At 41.3% G+C, this 22,592-nt stretch overlaps 1 protein-coding gene across 1 annotated transcript; it reads right to left on the reverse strand.

Annotated features, from left to right (window-relative positions):
• Positions 1-1,608: 1,608 nt before the first annotated feature.
• On the reverse strand, positions 1,609-22,358 carry EIF1AX (eukaryotic translation initiation factor 1A X-linked). The gene is made up of 7 exons (XM_089683930.1): positions 22,160-22,358; positions 16,589-16,672; positions 15,775-15,878; positions 7,246-7,296; positions 5,224-5,305; positions 5,031-5,122; positions 1,609-4,361 (listed from the first exon to the last, which is right to left on the reverse strand). The coding sequence occupies exons 1-7, from the start codon at positions 22,173-22,175 to the stop codon at positions 4,356-4,358; spliced, it is 435 nt and encodes a 144-aa protein (XP_089540056.1). The 5' UTR covers positions 22,176-22,358; the 3' UTR covers positions 1,609-4,355.
• Between the last annotated feature and the right edge of the window lie 234 nt (positions 22,359-22,592).

Raw genomic sequence — 22,592 nt, forward strand, 5'->3', positions numbered from 1 at the left:
TTCCTGCAGAGTCCTTTTGTTATAAACATTAGATTTTTTTTTTTTCTTTTTAAAACCAACTTCTCATGTTTTGTAAACAAAACTGTTCTCTCCCACACTGCAGCACATACACACAGCATGCAGTAAAACAGCACACAGTTAACCCTTTGATCACCCCAGATGTTAAACCCTTACTGCCCAGTGCCATTAATACAGTGTCAGTGCTTATTAGCAATGATCAGTGTATTGGTGTCACGGGGGATGTCAGTGACACCATGTCAATTCCTCCCAGTGTCAGAATGCCGCCACATGCCCGCTATAAGTCACTGATCGCCGCCATTACTAGTATAAAAATAAGTAAATTTAAAAAAATCCCAGTATACATACCACCATTTGTAAACGCTATAACCAGTTTACACATATTGGGGTTTTTTTTTTTAAGCAAAGACATGTAGCAGAATACATTTTGGCTTAAATGTGATTAAACTTTTTTTACTGGACATGTCTAATAGCAAAAAGTCAAAAATAGTTTTTTCCCCCTCAATTTTTTTTTATATAGCGCAAAAAATTAAAAATGCACAGGCGATTAAATACCACCAAAAGAAAGTTTTAGTAGAAAAAAAAAAAAAAAAGACGGAAATTTAATTTGGGTGCAGCGTTGCATGAGCGTGCAATTGTCAGTTAAAGTAACGCAGCGCTGTATCGCAAAAAATTGACTGGTAAGGAAGAGGGGTAAATCTTCAGGAGGGCAAGTGGTAAATTAGCACTCTGTCATAATTCAAAATGGAGATACTACATCATTCAGCAGGGCAAGGCTACAAGTGAAACCTGTTAGCACAGCTATCATCCAGGTAGTGTGTAGTAGGGAACCCTTTTAACTACATGGAAGGGAGGACCATGTTTTGCAGAATTGCGCTGAAAACTGAATGTGGGAAGACATTAAAGCAGCAATATGTTGCTCTGCTGATGTCAGAAAAGTTAGAGTACCTAAGTGACAAGTCATAGTTTACAACAGGGCTTCTCAACTGGGGGTTGGCAACGTTCTACCCGTCAGTCAAAGGCAGCTGACAGGTAGCTTGCATCCCCTCTGCTGGCACACTTAGAGCCAGTCAGGGAAGCAGCTGTTCCCTGCCAGAAACTCCTCCCCACCCCAGGTGCTTGTATGTGGCATCACCTAGGATGGATAGGAGGGACTGGCAGGGAAGAGTGTGCCACAAAAGGATCACAGCCGCTACCCTGCCTAGCTCTGCATATGAAAAAACCTATACTGCAATGTGCCCTCCTGACCCCCTGCACATTGTTTATCTCAAGTAGGACCCAGAATTGAGCACCTGAGCAACAAAAACATGTAAATCTACCAGAAATCCAGTGTGTGCTTAACCTCTTGGGTTTCAAACCTAGTACCTCTGCTGCACCGAAATCCAAACCAATGTTATCAGCCCTACCTTGGTTCTCACCTGCTAGGCTACAGAACATCCTCATGTCACAAAGGCACACTAGATTTATGGCAAAATTTTAACACCCGCTCACCACATGTACAATTGTGAACAGATGTCATAAAAATCCTGTTAAATATACAAACCCCTCATATACAAAGTAAATTTATTGTTCACAAAAAATAAACTAAAATGTATGCACAAATCTTTATTATGCATGTAAATGACATTTTTCCATTCAGAAGTTGCATGGTATCTTTCCATTAGAACATTTTTGAATATGTCTGAAACATAGGCCCTTATAAGTTTCACTTATATCCATCTGTACACAATATTCAATTCACATACTATACAATATTATGCAGCCAAAACAAGCTTGCACATCCAAGGGAAAGCAGAGGGGGCTGAGGCAAATATCCAGTGCTCACCATAGCTGAAAGGGAGTTAGCATTTTTAATAAAAATATATATATATACATAAACTGATATGACCAGATTTATATAAATAAACTATGTGTGTATTAAGTATATTGGGGCAGCCTCAATGGCACACTGCAAACACAGACTATACTGCTAACTGGAATGATTATGCTTTGCTTTATGCCTCTCTGGGCAAGTATATCAGTCTGGTTTTCTCAGTAGCTGATCAAGGATGTTAATAGAATTCTAGTCTAATTCTAACTAAGCCTAAACCTACTCCCACCCTCATCTAGCTACCCTGTTAAAAGAAAGATGCCTATACTTACCTATTCTGTCGCTCCAGTCCAGTCACATGATTGGGTTCGAGTGCCAACTTCAATGTAGAGGAGGGACAGCAAACAGATGCACCATAGTAGGCCCATGGGTGATGTCATCACCTAGACCAGGGTTAGGCAATCTGCGGCTCTCTAGCTGTTGTGGAACTACATCTCCCATGAGGCATTGCAACATTACAAAACTGACAATTACAGCTATGACTTGCAGAGGCACGATGGAACTTTTAGTCCTGCAACAGCAGGAGAGCCGCAGGTTGCCTACCCCTGACCTAGACCCTGCAGCCGTTGTTGTTCTCCCCTGTACACTAAAGCTGGAGAGATCATGTGACTGGACCAGAGCAACTTCAGAATAGATAAGTATAGACTTTTTTTATAGATAGAATAGTCTTAGAATGGGAGTGAGAGTAGATTTTAGGCTTTGTTCGAATTTGACTGGAACTCCACTTTAAGTTGCGTCAAATCGCTTTCAGGTAAATAGGTCTAAAAAGGTGTAATCACATTTACTATACTAAAATATACTCTAGTTTCCCTTTAATGAAACAAAAACCATGTTAGTTTTGTCTGGTATTACATACTGTTTTTTTGGCTCTATACAAAAGTATTGATAAGGCTTCAATTAGTGTTCCTAACTCAAGCTCCCAGGGACCATCGACAGTCCAGGTTTTCCACAGTGGCAGCTTATTACAAGCAGGTGTGTTGAGCCGTGTACATACCACTGTCACATGCTCTATAACATTTAAAAGTATGCCCTACCCATCCCTCCATGGGATGCCAAAACAACACTGTACAAGACCATAATTATTAAACACTTTAACCTTTGAATGAAGAAAACATGAGAAACATCATAGGAAACACTATTACTAAGGTTTTGAGAACTGGAGGAAAAATGTTGGGTTTTGCAGCCATCACCACTTTCATTCTGTAATGTTCTGCAGAATAGAATTTTGGCTGATCTAATCAACTGGAAAACATTTGCAAACATTTTCTCCAAAAATAGTATTAGGAATAATTCTGCTACAAGAAATCTAAAATTTCAAAATTTATCTGGTGCAAAAGTATTTTCCCAAAGAATGATTAAAATAAAAGCACTTAAAGCAACCAGATTTCAAGTGCTGATTTGAAAATGGTTGCCATGGACAACCTTTAAATTTTCATAGAATTTCCCATTCATAAATACATTAGAAATTACTTTGTCTGCTTTAGAGAAATGTCAACTTGAAGCACGAGGGCTCCATATGTGGAGCTCAACTCCCTTTCAGCAACAGCACATCTTCCTGAATACCACCAGCATCAAGCACTTCATAGGTCAATAGGTCCAAAACTAGTGTTGCCACAGACTAGTCCATTCTCAAGAAATGTTTACCAATTCCTTGAACTCAAACTGATTTGGATGAGGCTCCCAAGCTTGCAAATGTGGTGCACATGCATTTTAGAAAGCAAGCAGCACACAGTAAACTCCATAGGTGAAAAATATTACCCCCATTGCCCTTATTGGTGTGCAATTCCTGCATAATACAAGTAGATTCTGTATAGTAAAAAATATTTATACAGCTCTTAAACAAAAAAACAAAACCAAAAACATATGGCTAGGCATTTACTGAAAACAAAAATACAATCTGATATTTTAATAAAAAAATAAGCAGATAAATGAAAGGGAAAGTCAGTATGTAGGCCTTATCACTTCACTGCTGCAGCGGTTTGTAAAGTGGCATTAAAATTCAAGCCCAGAACTGAAAGAATATGAAGCAAGATAGGACTAGTCTCTTCGGTAAGTGTATAAAACTAGTTATGAGTTAAAAACATAAGCTTTGGGTCACTGCCTGGACTGAGATTGGTAACACTGCAGAGTCCAATGGAGAGTGAGGATGCATCTTCCAACTTAACTTTAATGTTTTCATAGGAATCAAATAGCAAATGATGGTTACAATAGGATTTAAAACTCATGTACACAAGGCTTGCCAAACTGAAAGGCTGTACATTACCATAGAATATTTTAATGATCAGGTGTTCCAATTAATCCAGAATGAATGACCTCTACTGAAAGAATATAAATACTTAAAAAAATTGTGAAAATATTTTTTTCTTGAGTGCTGGGAGAATATGGTCTCAACGGGAGGACTTCACTCAAAATCAAACATCAAATCCAGAACAATCTGCAGCAATTGGAATGGAATAAACTTCTCTGGTTAAATCTACAAAGAAAAAAAACAAACAAACAGCAATAAAAAAAATGGTTCCATCAAACAGTGGCTCTTAAGCGTAATTTATTCAATACTTGAGGGTTGAACTATGTGTAATTTCAGGAATCACAATAAAAGGTCATCTTGCAAATTTATAGGAGCATGTTAATGTGCTGCAACACATAAAGTGAATATAGTTGCAGGGCAAAGCAACAGGGTCACTGTACTGCAGACCTCAACAGATGCACACATTCTTGCCATACTGTTGCTCCACCAACATCAGTGAAGGCAAATCCCCGAGTCTGTTACAAGAATATGAAGCTGCAGCTTAAAAACAGGGCTATGGACTCTTCACAACACAGATTGATCCAGCGGTGATACAAAAAGGCGAGTCACCTGCTCCTTTCTACCTGAAGTACAAAGTGAGGAGGATCTAGAACTTCTGTGTTCATTATTTTGTCCCTGGGGGATATTTCAACTGTCACCAGAGGGCTGAATCTCTCCAAGAGAAACATTTTGAAAATATTGCTACTGGATACCAACATTCAGTGTTTTTCTCCTCCTTCCCAGCAATATTACATGCTAGTCAGAGGCTGATGAATCATGGACCCTGCTGCAGTACTTAATTGTTACAACGAATCACACCTGAAAACACTGTCACATTACAGAATAAGCGCTTACATCATCAATGTCTTCATCATCATCTCCAATGTCATCAAACTGGATTTCATCATCATCACCAGGACCAAATGTGTCTGTTTCATTGATTTTAGCTAAAAAAAATAAAAATAAATAAATAAAAAAAGCTTATTGCAGAACAGCCATCAAACTACCAACATATAACAATGGTCAGTTGTACTGTGGCTGCTATTACCATGCTCTGGAAGTTCACCATAGGCCTTAAGACTTCTTGCTTCATCTGCATTATACTTTAGAATGACATCTGCTTTGTTGTCCTGGTAAGAAAAGACAGCCAGTAAAATAACACACAGGTACTGTACAACTATTAATGTTGTATGAGCAATTCTGACAACTTACCAGTGACTCAATTGCATAGCATTTTGGTCAGCAAGGGAGCAATGTCTATTAGGAAGCAGTTGAACCCAAATCTGCCACTGTCAAGGTGTTGACAGGTGCAGAATGGCCAAGTTTGACCTGGCCCTTATAGGCTGAAGGATGCAATTAAACATTTCTGGTTAAAGTGTGAAGAAAGTTTAGTTAATGAAATGCTGGGTGGAGGAGTGCAACTTTTATGTTCAACCCGAAATGAAAAAGCAGCTGTGATAGGTTCAAAAAAAGATCATGTTGCGGTACATGTCTAGTGTGCCCAGTGTGGGGGAGGGAGACCTTTTTTTGTAATTCAAAACTACTTCAGACAGTACACCTCGACAGGCTAAAACCTAGATTTTTTAACCCTCTGTTAAACCACTTCAATACCAGGCACTTTTACCCCCTTCCTGCCCAGGTCAATTTTCAGCTTTCACTGCTGTGGCACTTTGAACAATTGCGCAGTCATGCAACACTGTACCCATATGAATCTATTTTCGAATGGGCTCAGATCGCACCGCAAAGGTATCAGTAATCCATATATGGGTGCCCAAAGGCAAAGCCATTATAGTTCATCATTTTAGAGTTAAAGCATAACTAAAGAGTGAATACTTGCCTATCCAATGGTCACAGAGCTCTTCAACGGCTGGCCCAGGATGGCATCACTCGTGCACATGTGCAGCAGCCAGTCATACTAGCATTCAGAGACCGGCACAGCGCTGTAAGCCGAGCTGCGCATGCCAGCTGAGGCCAGAAAAAGACAGCAAGCAGGTAGGGGCATTTTACTGCAGAAGAGACTTGCAAAAGCCAGTCTGCTTATTTTTCTTACAGCCAAAACTTTAGTTCCACTGTAACTGTGAATGGTGGCCCTAGAGTTCTTGATCCCACTCTAGAGTTCATGATGATATCAAATATGTAAATATTTTGGATGGGTATTTAGGTCTGAGTTCAGCCACCCTCTAAAATTCCCAGATGTCTTGGCTGTCTCTGATATTACTTTCAACAGTCTTTCATTTGGAACAAAATATGAACTGCAACATTTTTTAGGCCTGCTAGAGAACTAGCATTTTCTAGGAAGAGCAGAAGCAATCTACTTTAAGTACCATTGTCCTTTTAAGAAAATTATTTTTGAGAGACAGAAGTGATATTGCTAATCATTCTGCGAATATTTATCCTCTTATTTGATACACTGTCTGGTGTAAGTATGCACATAGAATGTTTGCTTAACGTATGGCCTGCTTAAGAATGAAGTCAAATTTTCTTTCCTGCAACCAAGGGTTGCACAAAAGAAATCTGCTAGATTACCTCATCAATATATTCGGTGTTGATGGGGGCAATCCCTCCTGCAGAGCTTTTGTATTCTAACAACAGGAGGTATCCCAGCTGTCAGATTCTTTGCAGTGCAATTTGAGCCCATTCATTTTGTATGGGCTCAAAAGGCACTGCAAAAGGTATCGTTTCAGGTATCAGAATACGAGTGCTCCTGCAAATGTTTAGTATCTATAGTAACAGTTTTTGGCACCGATACCGGTATCGGTGCAACCCTAGCGATTTTCATTAACATAATATGCACCGTTTGAGAAATGTGCACACTTCTAAGGCTTGGCGTGCTTAGGTTCTATTTTCTTGGCGTAACTTCATCTTTTGTATTTTATAATCAGAAAATAGGTTTGTTTATCCCCACACACTTTCTGGGCCTAAAATGTGCATTTTAGCAAGTCTGGAAAAAGTAAATAAAAGCTCTCACAGTAGAAATGGTCGAGTACTTTTTAAGAAGAATTGTTAGGATTTTTATTTCAATATACAGTTTAATACACTGCACACCAAATGGAATGTGTAAAGTACTTACTTGATAGTCTCGTAAGCCCACCAGTATAATATCGGATGTGTTAATCCACACCTAATGGAAGAAAAAAAAAATGTTTTTACACAATAATTCAGATGAAGTGCGAAGGAGTTAAAAACCAAAAATTAGCCATGAGCTTGTTTAAAATTTCATTCATGGCCGTTTCTGACTGTAAAAAAGATAAGGTGGCAATAAAGCCCCTGAGTTCTACTACAATTTAGAAAGCACCCCTTACCTCACCTCAGGCTTTAAGAGCTAAATACTTGATTTGACCTCTTTTAGAAGAATACTCAATCAAGAAAAGGAAGATTTAGCATTTATTAATAGGGGTTTAGGAATGATTTTAGGAGCACCTTAATATGTTAAGCAACAAAGGTTTAAGTGCAAGTTGATATAGACTTTGGTGTACATTCAATTTTCACAGTTTCATCAAAATCGAGTTATAAACTCCTATTTCATATTTACTGACCTAAAACTGTATTATAATCACAAAGCACTTTGTCTAAGCCAGTCTCTATGAATTACAGGATCTCAGATTTTTCAAAAGTGTTTTGTATGCATCCTAAAAATGGTGCAGCATGCACTAAATCCACATATGTGTCTAGATGCTGTACTTTATTTACATAGTTGGTAAGGTTGAAGGCACAAGTCCAACGTGTGTGTGTGTGTTCATGTTAAAAAACTCATCCCTGTATACTGTGTGCTCTAGGAAACCCATCCAAGAATTGTTTGAAACTATGAATACTTCCAGCTGGCACTGATTGTGGAAGTGAGTTCCACATCCTTAATGCTCTGACAGTGAAAACCCCCCTAAGCAGTTTAAGTTAAACCACTTCTCTTCCAAATTCTTTGAGTAGCCCTGCGTCTTATATTCCCTGAGACTGAATAGTTTGTTCCTTATGCCAGCATCACCATTGAGGTATTTTTACAATCGCTATCATATCTCCCCTTAAGCGTCTTTTCTCCAGGGAGAACAGGTTTAATGTTTGTAGTCATTTCTCATAACAGATGTCCTCCAGTCCCCTTATTAACTTTGTTGCCCTTCTCTGGACGCTCTCCAGCTCCAGCACATCGTCCCCCAGGACTGGTGACCAGAACTGGATGGCATACTCCAGCTGTGGCCTAACCAGAGTTTTATAAAGTGGCAGGATTAGAGTTTTATCTTTTGAGTAAATTCTCTTTTTAATGCATGCCAATAATCTGCTAGCTTTGCTTGTTGCAGCTTGCCATTGCATACCATTGCCAAGTCTTGTCATCTACTAGTACCCACAGATCTTTTTCCATTCTGGACTCCCCCAGAGGTTTTCCCCCCTAGCATGCAACTTGCATTCATATTTTTAGCCCCCAAGTGCATTATTATTTACATTTTGCAACATTAAAATTCATTTGCCATGTATCTGCCCACCCCTTAATTTTATTGAGGTCTTGTAGAGTTTCTGTACTTTGCAGGTGATACAAAACTAAGTAGGGCAATAACCTCACAGCAAACACTGAGATTAAGCTATTTATACCAATCGCTAGATCAATGATGATTAAACAGAATTGGTCCCAGTACAGAGCTTTGGGGTACCCCATTTACTACTCCAGTCCAATCAGAGTACATGCCATTTATAACCACCCTTTGTACATGCCCCTGTAACAAGTTATCTATCCATGTACAAATCATATGGTCCTGCAGACCTCAATTTGTAAATTAAGCGTCTACGGGGGACTGTGTGAACACTTTTGCAAAATCCAGATACACCACATTCACTGGCCTCCCTTTAGATGGCAGCTCACTTCCTCATAGAATGTTAACAGACTGGTTTGGCAAGAACGATCCTTTGTAAAGCCGTGCTGATTACTACTAATGATATTCTCTTCCTCAGCAAATTTTTGAATATGGTCCCTTCTCCCCTCCAAAAGTTTACATACTATCAATCTTAGACTGACTTGTTTATAGTTCCCATATATACAGTTAGGTCCATATATTTTTGGACATAGGCACAATTTTAGTTTCTTTTAGGTATTTACCAAAACATATTAACGCTATAGTTATATAATGTATATGGACTGCAAGTGTACACTGTTTAATTTGAGGGTATGTACATCCAAATTGGAGAAAGGGTTTAGGAATTACAGCTCTCAAGAGTAGCCATCTCCCCTTTTTCAAGGGACCAAAAGCAATTTGACAGTTGAATACAATATGTTCATTTGTATTATTTTGTTGAGAATCCTTTACTGGCAATGACTGCCTGAAGTCTGGAACCCATGGACATTACCAAAGACTGGGTTTCCTCCTTTTTGATGCTTTGCCAGGCTCTAACTGCAGCTATCTTTAGTTCTTTGTTTGAGGGTCTTTCTGCCTTTAGTTTTGCCTTCAGCAAGTGAAATGCATGCTCAATGGGGTTGCGATCAGGTGATGAACTTGGCCATTGCTGAATATTCCATTTTTCTTTCAAAAGCTCCTGGGTTGCTTTTGCAGTGTGTTTTGGATCATTGTCTATTAGTACTGTGAAGCGCCATCCAATCAACTTTGCTGCATTTGGCTGAATCTGGGCTGACAGTATCTCTCTAAACCCTGCAGAATTCATCCAGCTGCTTCTGTCACATCATCAATAAACACCAATGACCCAGTGCCACTGGAAGCCATGCATGCCCATGCCATCACACTGCATCCACCATGTTTTACAGACGACGTTGTGTACTTTGGATCATGAGCTTTTCCAAGCCTTCTTCACACTTTTTTTTCTTTCTGGCCATTCTGGTACAGATTAATATTAGTTTCATCCATCCAAAGAATGCTTTTCCAGAACTGGTCTGGCTTTAGATGTTTTTTTGAGTCTAATCTAGCTTTTCTATTTTTCAGGCTTATAAATGGTGTGCACCTTGTGGTGAACCCTCTTTATTTGCTCTCGTGAAGTATCCTCGATTGTAGACTTTGGCGATACACCCCCCCCTTGGAGAGTGTCCTTCACTTGTCTGGATGTTGTGAATGGGTTTTTATTTACCATAGAGAGGATCCTGTGTTCATCCACCCGTTGTTTTCCATGGACATCCATATCTTTTTAGGTTGCTGAGCTCACCAGTGCGTTCTTTCCTCAAAATGTACCAAAACTGTTGATTTGACCACTCCTAATGTTGCTGTCATCTCTCTGATGGATTTGTTTTGTTTTTGGTCCTGACGAAGCTGAGTGAGATACGCCCATCGGCGAAACGCGTTGACGTCATACGTCAGATACGTCACTTCCGGTCATGCGCATTAGGTGGAACGCACGCTGACCCATAAGGAGGAAGCCATCTTCACATGCCATGAGGCAAGTGTGAGCAGCACAAGCGCCAAGAAGGGGCTGGAACCCGCGGTATATCGGCGGATGTCAGCGGTGGTTCCTAGGCCTCTGTGGCCGTGTATGGCAGTACCCATGAAGGACATCTCTTTCATTCCTAATACCCACAGCACAGGTGGTGAGTGGACTGTTACAGGACATTAGATATATGGTCCTCTGTGATCTATATATCTTATTGAGTGTTAACTCTGTCAGTGACTTCCCACATATCATTTGTCTCACTACAGGATGGGGACATCATGGTGCTTTGTATAGGATACAGGATATACCACATATATCTCAACAGGCAGAAGATCTTTTGGGATATGTCCTGTTTTCCCTACGAAAGGTGGTGTGTAGTCCACATATAGTGGTGAAGATACCATTTTCAAGCAGAGTGCTGCTTTTTGCATCTTTTCTTCCACCCTGGGAATAAATGGGGCATATTTTCATTCAAGAGCTCTAGGATACAGTTGTTTATATTACAGATGAATGGGCCCCAACCACTTGTGCCGGCACAGGAATGTATTGCATCATATATTTGACAATTATGTCTCCCTCCATACAGGCCTGAGGCTTGTTGTTCTCTTTTTGACGCATATTGTGCTTGCTGCATTGCATACATGTGATATTTATATCCATAGTACAATTTTTGGATTCCCTTATTGGGATTCACCATAAGGGTATTGTTCTATTTAAAATATTCAATATTATGGTATGCCTATGGTATAATTTTTGGATACACCTCTTTTGGGAAGTGTTCACCTATGTGTCTGTGCAACAGGGACATTAGACTCCTGCAGTCATTTTTTCTGTTGCACATGCATTTAGACCGGTCTTGGTGTCATTTTTATATGGTTTTAGGTCTGTGTGTATTGTCTCATACTGAGGTGATGGTAAACCAGGGCGAATGCCCATATGTCATATTTATATATGTGTAATAAAGCATAATTTTTGGAAATTTTTCTGAGTGTCACGTTCTGTTCATAATGTAGCCGCTTTTTCTGTGAATTTCTTTTCACAAATCCCCTTTTTTTGAATGCCTCTTTTGGCTACTGAATGGAAACCAAATATTGGGTGACATGATAATTCATTTGACAACCTCTTAATAACTACCTTTAATACATTATAAATGGTGTGCACCTTGTGGTGAACCCTCTTTATTTGCTCTCGTGAAGTATCCTCTTGATTGTAGACTTTGGCGATACACCCCCCCCTTGGAGAGTGTCCTTCACTTGTCTGGATGTTGTGAATGGGTTTTTATTTACCATAGAGAGGATCCTGTGTTCATCCACCCGTTGTCTTCCATGGACATCCATATCTTTTTAGGTTGCTGAGCTCACCAGTGCGTTCTTTCCTCAAAATGTACCAAAACTGTTGATTTGACCACTCCTAATGTTGCTGTCATCTCTCTGATGGATTTGTTTTGTTTTTGAAGCCTTACAATGGCCTGTTTCACTTGCATGGACAGCTCCTTTGAACACGTGATGTAGGTTCACAGCAATAAAGTCCAAATGCAAATACCACACTTAGAATAAACTCCAGACCTTTTACCTGCTTAATTGATGAAGAAATAAAGGAATAGCCCACACCTGGCCATGAAACAGCTTTTGATTCAATTGTCCAATTACTTTTAGTCCCTTGAACAAAGGGGGATGGCTACTCTTAAGAGCTGTAATTCCTAAACCCTTCCTCCAATTTGGATGTACATATCCTCAAATTAAACCTGAGTGTGCGCACTTTCAGCCCATGTCCATTATATAACTATAGCTTGAATATGTTTTGGTAAAAACCTGAAAAAAACTAAAAATTAGATTACATAAGACCAATATAAAAGATTAATACAGAAATGTTGGCTTGCTGAAAAGTAAGGTCATGCACAGTATAGTATGCACTCAATACTCGGGGCTCCTTCCGCATGAATTACTGCATAAATGCATCATGGCATGAAGGCGATCAGCCTGTGGCACTGCTGAGGTGTTACAGCAGCTCAGGTTGCTTTGATAATGGCCTTCAGCTATTCTGCATTGAGTCTGGTGTCTCATCTTCCTCTTGAAAATACCCCACATATTTTCTATGGGGTTTAGGTCAGGCGAGTTTGCTGGCCAATCAAACACAGTGATACAATGATCATTAAACCAGGTATTGGTACTTTTGTAAGCGTGGGCAGGTTCAAAGTCCTGCTGGAAAATTAAATCAGCGTCTCCAAAAAGCTGGTCAGCAGAGGGAAGCATAAAGTGCCCTATATTTTCCTGGTAGAGGGCTGTGCTGACTTGGGACTTAATAAAACATAGTGGACCAACACCAGCAGATGACATCACTCTCCAAATTATCACTGACTGAAAACGTCACACTGAACCTCATGCAACTTGGATACTGTGCCGCTCCACTCTTCACTCATACTTTGGGACCTTGATTTCTAAATGACAGTTGTAGCCCATGTCCTGGATACGTCTGTGTGTTGTGGCTCTTGAAGCACTGACACCAACCGTACTCCACTCCTTGTGAGTCTCCCCCAAATTCTTGAATGGCGTTTGCGTCACAATCGTCTCAAGGCTGTGGTTATCCCTGTTGCTTGTGCACCTTTTTCTAGCACACTTTTTCCTTCCACTAAACTTTCCATTAATATGCTTGGATACAGCACCCTGAACGGCCAGCTTCTTTAGCAATGACCTTTTGTGACATACCCTCCTTGTGAAGGGTGTCAATGACTGTCTTCTGGACAATTGTCAAGTCAGCAGTCCTCCCCATGATTGTGTAACCATACTGAACCAGACAGACCATTTAAAGCAGGGGTCTCCAAACTGCGTCCCGAGGACCAGATGTGGCCCTTTGCTACCCTTTACCTGACCCTTGGGGCACTATTCCTCCCACTGAGACCAACAATGGGGCAGTACTTCTGCCATTCAAACCAATGATGGCACACTATTCTTCCCACTAATACCAATGATGGGGCACTACTCCTCCTGCTGACCACCAACCCTGCGGCCATGTTTATTCTCACTGATGCTGGGGCCAGGACATTTTCTATCCTCGTTGGTCCTAATCTGGCCCTCCTGAAGTCTGAAGGACAGCATAAATGGCCCCTTTGTTTGAAAAGTTTGGAGATCTGATTTAAAGGCTCAGGAAACCTTTACAGATGTTTTTATTTAAATGAGCTGATTAGAGTGTGACACCATGAGTCTACAATATTGAACTTTTTCACAATATTCAAATTTTCTAAGATACTGAATTTTGGGTTTTCACTAGCTGTAAGCCATAATCAAAATTGAAATAAAATGTTTGAAATATATCACTGTGGGTGACGAAACTAATACAAGAGTTTCACTTTTTGAATTGAATTACGTAAATAAATTATTTTTTTGATATTCTAATCTTTTGTGATGCACCTGCAGGTTTTGCTCATTTCTAAGTGTCAATAAAACACCTATTCCAATTTGCAATATGAAAATCTAGCACAACCCACTATAGAAGCCAACTATACGAGTAAAATATACACCAGAAAAACAGAGAAGTGACATAATATGGTTAAAACTGTCAGAGGCCAGCTCAAACAAGCACTTCTACATATTGAATCAGTACAACATTTCTATACCAAAATGACCAGATTACAATAAGGGTGGCAAAAGCAGTAAAGACCTCAATCTTTCAATATCACCGCTTCACACACCTTTTGGTCACAGAGACATGGACCCAGTGGACACCAATACCATCTCTTCCGAATTCTTGTTTTCTTTAGTGCGTTTTTGGAAGCTACTCTAGCCCCCCCTCGCCTCCTTTGATGTGCAAAAAATTCTTGCAAACCGCACACAGTACAAAGCAACACCCTATACTATTACAACCCCAACCAACAAAACTCCAGGTCCTGACAACCTTCATTAGCAGTGGTAGCTTCAATAGTGACCTTATTGCCCTCTGGAGGATTTGATGTGGGACTTTTACCAGCTTCCAAGAGTGAACAGCAGCCAACAGCAGCATGAGAGGACTCATTTCATTGAGCTCCCACTGACAATCTTTCTAATTCACCTCTCCGCAGCCGCATTATTGTTACAAACGACTCCTGCTTCCACCCACTACTGCCTGTGTCCCTGAAGAGCCCTCCAGCAGAACAGAAAGGAAGGAGCAGGACCGAATCTCCAACATCGGCACTACCACAGAGAACCCCAACAAGGTGCCGAGCAAAAGGACTAGTGTCCTTACAGTAGTGAACAGGGCAATCCCACAAAGCAGCCAAATAAGGTTTAAGATTAAGGTTTTACTTGAAATCTGATCACTTTTTGCACTCCAATCTAGTGTTAAATGGCCTGTCTCACCTCTACAACTGCGAGAGCTTATTTTGTTGAAGAAAACAAAAGAAAGCCAAGAAAAGGAAACAACTATCACATCTAAGAATTGCTGAGCTACAATAAAATGTTTGCTTTAATGTTTACCACTTCAATATATCCGTTTATGTTCAGAAAGCCATTCTTCTACAGAGGAGAGACCCCAAGCAACCCCCCACCACCCTCAGTACTGCATGCTTCAAATGTAGTCAATACTATTTTACCAAAGATGAGACTAACAGACTAGGTGAGAGAGTATCCATGCCAGGTTTTTTTAAAAACTGAAATCCGGACAAAGTTAATTTCCTTTTTCTTAGATTGCCAGAAGACAAACAGCAGAAACATCTCCTCCCAGTAAGAACACAGTCATATTGGGTCCCAGTCACCTATAGGGTGGTCCATGGACAACAGTTACCAGAGCCAGGAGGAAAATAGAACGAAACACTGCAAAGTGTATTCCTGGCTGGTTGGAAACACAAAAACTGAGGATGAAGGGGAGAGAAAGGCTTCTATGTACTAGTTTGCATTTCCTCTTGAAGGCAGAGCAAATCATCTCAAGCAAGTTGTCCTGGAAGAGGATTAGGGAAAAAATATTTTGTGGAAATGACACTTTCAGTAAGCATTTTTTAATGCTAGAAAATTATGTGCTTTTACCTGCAATGTAAGTTGCTGACAGGGTCTCTCAGGGTCACCCTATTTGTGTTCATGGGATGGTCACTATAAATTAAAATACATACTGCTAAGGGCCCCTCCTGTTTCAAAAACTATAGGTCAAAGACTTATGGTTTTTAAGTACGGTCCCGATAACATAAATGTGTCGTGTATGTGGCACAGATGCTTATAAAATGAAGCAAAGTCTTTGACAGAATCTGTTAATATCATGGATTATTTAAAATGATGCCTACCTTTTTCCTCAGTTTTCCTCTAATGTGACATAGTCTCTTCACTCCATCAAAACACATAGCTTCCAGTCTACCATTTCCCAACATCTTGATCACTTGTGCATATTCTGAGGAGACATTATCAAGTAAAGCATTTCATTTTGTAAAATAGCAAGAGTTAACCGTGTAATATACAAATTGTTTTTTTAAAGAGACAAAGTGAAACAGAAGATGCATTTTAAAAAACACATTAAAAATACAACGTATGTTCATAACAGATATAATTTCTCCTATTGTTTCTAAATCGGGAAAGATTAACGGACTTAAACTATATTCTAGAAGGCCCATTTCCACCCACATTCTGTATTAATGGGGCAAGCACAATGGATTCTGGTGTGTGAAATAAGGGGCCCGAACCTTAAAAGATGCAAAACCACCTGAATTGCAAGTCAACATGACAAAGGGTTAAGGCATGCATTGTGGTATCAATGAGCTGTAAAAAAAAAAAAAAAAAAAAAGTTATGTAAATGCACAAAACTACCACTGTTATATCAATAGTACTCCCAGTGAAAAACAAAATATTAAGGCCGTATATAATTGCTAATAAAGAAATCGACCCCAGGATCCACTCCTCTAGTCCCCGCAATTACCTTGTACACCCAACCTTCAACGCAAGCAATTTCACTTCAAAATATACAGCATATCAGTCGACTCAATGTATAAAAGAGATTATTCTTAAACTGCATTCTTTTTCCAAAATCTAAGAGCCAGCAGCAATTTGATTCAATATATGCCGTTCCAGGCTCCTAATTTTCAAAAGAAATACAATGGTCCTTACCTTGCCCATCTTCTTTAAACACCAGTTCTCTCTTTTCAGACTCATTTTCATTCTTACCACGCCTTCGATTTTTACCTCCCTTACCTGCAAAGAAAGACATAAAATGTTGACACACTCAGTGCACATAAGTTAAAACACAGTATGTCCAACATCGAGCACTTCTGACACCAACATTTTTTTTTTTTTAAAAGAAAAAAAGAGTCAAAGGGTTAAAAGCAGTCATGTTTGTATAGATCAGGCATCACTAAATGGCAGACCAGGTGACAGTCCCGTCCGGACCGTGCCACACCATTTAGCAGCCTGAGTAGACTCCTCTCCTCCCGCTGTTTGAAACCGGGATGAAAGGCAGGGTGGACTCCTATTCTGTATGCACTTGCCTGCCACCACTGTAGTCGGCGCTGCTGTTGGAAGTCACAGCAAGGAAGAGGGCAGGAGGAATGTACTGGCTTGCTGTCGCTGCTGAACTCAGGGCAGGGAGGAGAGCAGGAGGCGCTGCAGGTATACAGGGGGAGCCAACCTTTCATATTAACAAGTGGGTTACTCCCCTTTTAACAAGAAGAGTTCGGCAGCTCACACACTCAGTGGAGATCTTCTGTGCCTCCTGCCCTCCTCGGAGTTCAGCAGTGGCGGAAGGTTGATACATTCAGAAGAGGAGTCCTTCCTTCCATTCCTCCCGCCCTCCTTCCTGCTGTGACTTCAACAGCAGTGGCAACGATAGCAGCTCCTGCGAGTACATACAGAACAGGAGTCCACCCTGCCTTGGCTCCTGCTCTCCACAATGTTGAGTTACAGTATGGGGAAGAATATGGGGGGGGGGGGGGGGGCTGTGATGTGAGAGGAGGGAGCCGTGATATCGGGGGCTGTGATGTGAAGGGTCTGCAATGTTGGGGGGGGGGGGCTCTAAAGTGAGAGGCAGTTGTGATGTACAGGGGGCTGTGGACATTAATTAGGGGCTGTGATGTGAAAGACCTGAGTAACCCCAGACCTCTGCAGGAAGAAAATGTTGCCAACAGGACCTCTGTGAATTTTAATTCAGTACCCCTGGTATAGATGTATCATGTCTTTGTTGGTGAGTTTCTGGGACTGGGGTTGGAAGGAGATCCCCAAAACCAGTGTTTCTCGTCCCTTTTCCAGTCAGGGTGCCCTTGAAAAGCATTTTCAGTCACAAGGCACCCCTGTCCAAGGTTTGGTTCACGGTATTGTGTGTTGCGGAATGCATGCAAAAAAATTGCGCTCATTCCTGACACGCAAATGCTTTGCTCTTTGGGGGTACCCCATACATTGGCAAATGCAGGGTGTTTTTGGTATGGTGCAATTTTAAAACCAAGGTCAGGGATGACTTCCTGCATTTCTGCAGGTAAGGCAGCCCACTGAAAGGAATGGGCTTGCCCTACACACAGCCACACAGATGTGAACCAAGTGAAGTTGGAGGGCAGTAACACCACGCAATTGAGCTGCTTTTACCACCCCCAACTGCTCTCCCTTCAGCTGCATAAACAGCTGGGGGTATACACATGCTGTTGCCACAGCTGGAGGTATACCTCAAGGTGAATGGAGTTGAACTACAACCACTCCGCACTGCTGTGATATAGTGCACGTTACTAATACACAACATTAGGGTATGCATCTCAAACCAAAGCTCAACACACACTCTCGCTCGTTAAATTAGCAGTGCTGCATGGCAAAAAATGGCCTGATCATTAAGGGGGTTAAAACCTTCAAGTGGTTGAATTTTAGTTCTCACGTGTGTTAAAATAAAGGTTTGATATCTGATCTGCTTGTCAGATAATGCACCACTTCCACCAGAAAATTGTTGCAATTACAAATGTTTAGCCATTCTGTTACTTTTTGTTTGTATCTGTATGACACAAAAAAAAGGAAAAAAAAAAAAAAAGGAAGAAGAAATGGAGAAACAAAAACGCCCATAACAGATATTTCATGCAAAACCCCCAAAAAGGACTAGACAAAACTATTGGCATCCTCAATTTAATATTTGGAAGCACACCCCTTGGATTAAACAAACAAAAAAACAAAAACAAACAACCAACTGAAATCAATCGCTTCCTGCAACCATCAAGAAGTTTCTTGCGCCTCTCTACTGGAATTTTGGACCACTCATCTAACGTCAACTGCTCCAGGTCTCTCAGGCTGGAAGGGTTCCTTTTCCCAACTGCTGTTTGGAGATCTCTCAACAGGTGCTCTATGGGACTGAGATCTGGACTCATTGCTGGCCGATTCAGTACTTTCCAGTGCTTTGTCTGAAACCAGTTCTGGGTGCTTTTTGACACATGCTTTGGGTCACTGTCCTGCTGTAAGACCCATGACCTCGGATGGAGACCCAACTTTCTGACACTGGGCCCTACACTGCACCCCAGAAATCTTTGTTAGTCTTCAAATTTCATAATGCCATGCACTCGGTCCAGTGCCTGAAGCACCAATACAACCCCAAAACATCAGTGAACCTCCACCATGTCTGACTGTATGCTTTTCTTTAAAGGCCTCATTGTTTTTCTGAAAACAGTAGAATGATGGGCTTTACCAAAAAGCTGTAATTCCGTTTCATCTGTCCACAGCACATTCTCCCAAAAGGATTTTGGCTTCCTCAGGTAAGTTTTGGCAAACCCAAATCTGTTTTTTTATGTTTCTGTGTCAGCAGTGGGGTCCTCCTGGGTCCCCTACTATAGCGTCCCTTTTCATTCAGTTATACTCTGTGCCTGAAGGTCAGCTTGATACTTTCTGGAAGTTGATCGAGGTTCTTTAGCCACCAAACCACCTTGCAATCTTTGCTCAATTTTTTTATTTCATCCAGGGAGATTAGCTACAGTGCCATGGGCTGGAAACATCTGGACAATGTTGTGCACAGCAGACACAAACATTAATATTTCTGGAGATGGACTTTTAAACCTTGAGATTGTTCATGCTTTCCCACAATTGTTCTCAAATCTTAAAACAATTCTTTGCTGCTTTCTCTCTACTCCACATGGCACACAGACAAAAGAAAGGTTGAGTCAAATGTTCACCATTTTAACTGTTTGCCAAAATGATTTCTAAATTGTCAGCACCTGTTAACTGATACAGGCGAGTTTAATTACAAATCACAGGAGCATCATAAACTTGGAATTAAATTTCTTATTTTGAGAAGGTGCCAATAATTTTTTCCAGTCCATTTTTGGAGTTTTGTATTGGTATGGAACAAAAAGCAAACAAAAGAAACAGGAGAAACTTTTTCCCCCCAAAAAAGGGGGGAAAATATCAGTGCGTCATATGGAGCGGCCGGTCCAGTATTTCCGCTGCCGTGTCAGAATGCCGGGCCGGCCGCTTGGCTCTTCTCTGCTGCAGGACCTTTCTTGTTCCTCAGTCCAGCGCTGTACAGTCTTCCGGCGCCGGCACCTTTAGTGTGAGCACCCGGCTGTGACAGCATGTGCGAGACGCGCTGCGCTTTGTGAATGGTCTGGCGTCTTCTGGGACACATGACACCCCTCCCTCCCCAAAGGTCCGAAGTCTCTGGGTCAGCCCCCGTGCTGTGTCCGCAGTCTCTGGGTCAGCCCCCGTGCTGTGTCCGCAGTCTCTGGGTCAGCCCCCGTGCTGTGTCCGCAGTCTCTGGGTCAGCCCCCGTGCTGTGTCCGCAGTCTCTGGGTCAGCCCCCGTGCTGTGTCCGCAGTCTCTGGGTCAGCCCCCGTGCTGTGTTTGCATTCTTTGGTCATCCCCTGTACTGTGTCTGCAGTCCATTGGTTCAGAATATTTTTTTTTCTTGTTTTCCTGCTCTAAAATCTAGGCGTGTCTTATGGAGCGAAAAGTACGGTATGTAGCCTAAGGAATTATTTGATGTGACTGCAGGTCACATTTTGCTTCCCATTATACTCTATGGGCATTCTCTTTTGTCATTTGCTTTTATCATTGCACAGAAACAGCTATAATTCCAAATAATTTCAATTTTGCAATCTGCTACTCTACTTGGGGAACACTTGTGGGAAAGGTGAAATTTCTCTGTTTCTCATATTTGTCTGAAAATAAAATTCATATTCTGCCTCCCATTATATTCTATGGGCATTCCCTTCTGTCATTCCATAGAAAACAATGATAATCCTGTTTAGGGCTCATGTACACTGCAGCTGATAAACTCACATTTAGGAGCATTTTTGCATTTTTTTTCAGCAGCCCCTGACCTCTCCCTAATGTTTCCTATGTGTCCATGTACACAGTCGTTCACTGGCAGTTAAGTTTACAGTCTGAACGCACCAAACCTGCGTTCAGGAGTAGATTTTACCGGCGTTTCAAACGCCAAGCGCTTGTAAACGCGGTTAACCACGTTTAGAGGTGGATTTTAACTGTTGCATGTCCAGATGCTGTCCAGAGCCTTTTTTCATCATCAGAAATGCATGCAAAGCGTTTTCCTTGTATTCAAATGGACCTAGTACACCAGCACAGTCAGTTGCAGCTTTCGCGTGAAGCAAAAAAATGGTAGAACACGCTGCATTATGCTCATGATGAGATCCATAGTCAATACAACCAGAAAAGACAGGTCATCTCAACACATACTGATCTCTCTGCTTCTGCTCTCAATATGTCTGAAATAGTTAATTTTTTACTGTTTTTTCAGTGCATTTGGGAGGGTCTCCTGAGGTTATCTTTTAAAAAAAAAAAAAAGATTCTATAAAACGTGGTATGCAAACACGGCTAAACTAACGGTTTTTAACCTATGTTTTCCATTAGTTTCCATCGTTCAAAAGAGTTTTCCCAAACGCCCCGTGTACATGAGCACTTAAACATCACCACTGAATTTGGAGAGCATGTCTGCTAAGGATTTGATATGTCTAATGGTTGACTCCAGGTCACATTTTTCTTCCCATTATACATTACGGGCAGTGCTACGTCTCAGTCATCATTCCATAGAAAACAGCCATAATCTCAAATAATTTCAATTTTGCAATCTGCTACCCTACTTGGGGATCATCTGTGGTAAAAGGCAAATTGCTACATTTCTCAGATTTGCCAGGAAATTAGTTTCTATTTTGCTTCCCATTAGATTCTGTGAACATTTCCTTGTCATTCACCTTTGTCTCTCCATAGAAAACAATGACAATCCCGCATAATCTCATTTTTAAACATCACCACTGAATTTGGAGCGTATGTCTGCTAAGGATTTCATGTCTAATGGTTCTGATATCAAATCGCTTCACATTATACTGCATGGGCATTCCATAGAAAAGCGCTAGAATCCCTAATTATTTTAATTTCACAATCTGCTACTCTTCTTGGAGGGGTCACCTGGGGTAAATTGCTGGGTTTCTCAGCTTTGCCTGCAAAGGAGTTTATTTTTAGTTTCCATTATTCTCTATGGGCACTCCTTTCAGTTCCATTAGCATTGGGGGTTGCACTGTCCTGTTAAAGTCTATGGGGTTATCTATGCCTATGAGCGCGATGCTGGCCACACACATACGGTCCTCTGCTTACTATCCGATAGCACAGCCCAGGGCTCCCCTCCCCCACAGTAGATATACGGAGAGGCCGAGGCGGCCTTTATCCGCCCTCCCTCTACACAGGACCCAGCCACGGTCTCCCAGGGCTCACCTTTATTCTTCGGCATGGTACCGGCTGTGTGGAAGTATCAGAGCGGCTGAATCAGGTTCCCAGGTAGGGGATCAGCTCACTGATATCGTCCGTCCTGTAACTTGCGTCGCCAAACACTCCGAAACGATCAGAAGGCACTAGGCTACTGATCCCGCGTGCGTAAAGAACCGGCGTGCGCAGCCGTAAAAGGATCGTCCGTACGTCGAAAGGCCCACGTACAGATCACATGATGTCCGCAGGACGACGAGGCTGCTGTGGAAGCTGTTGGCCAATCAGATGATAAACTGAGCTCTTTTTTTTCACTAACTTTATTCCTACACACTGTTCTGTGCATTCTGAATGGTGTATAGAGACGCTGATACAAACATGGTCAACTTTCTGGATAAGGGGCCTCCAATACGACTCCTGACAGCTCCGAACGGCCAAACATTTT

Source organism: Staurois parvus, unplaced genomic scaffold (assembly GCF_062004578.1).
Source record: "Staurois parvus isolate SC_StPar_1 unplaced genomic scaffold, SC_StPar_1.0 ptg000327l, whole genome shotgun sequence".
In the NCBI taxonomy this organism is placed as follows: Eukaryota; Metazoa; Chordata; class Amphibia; order Anura; family Ranidae; genus Staurois; species Staurois parvus.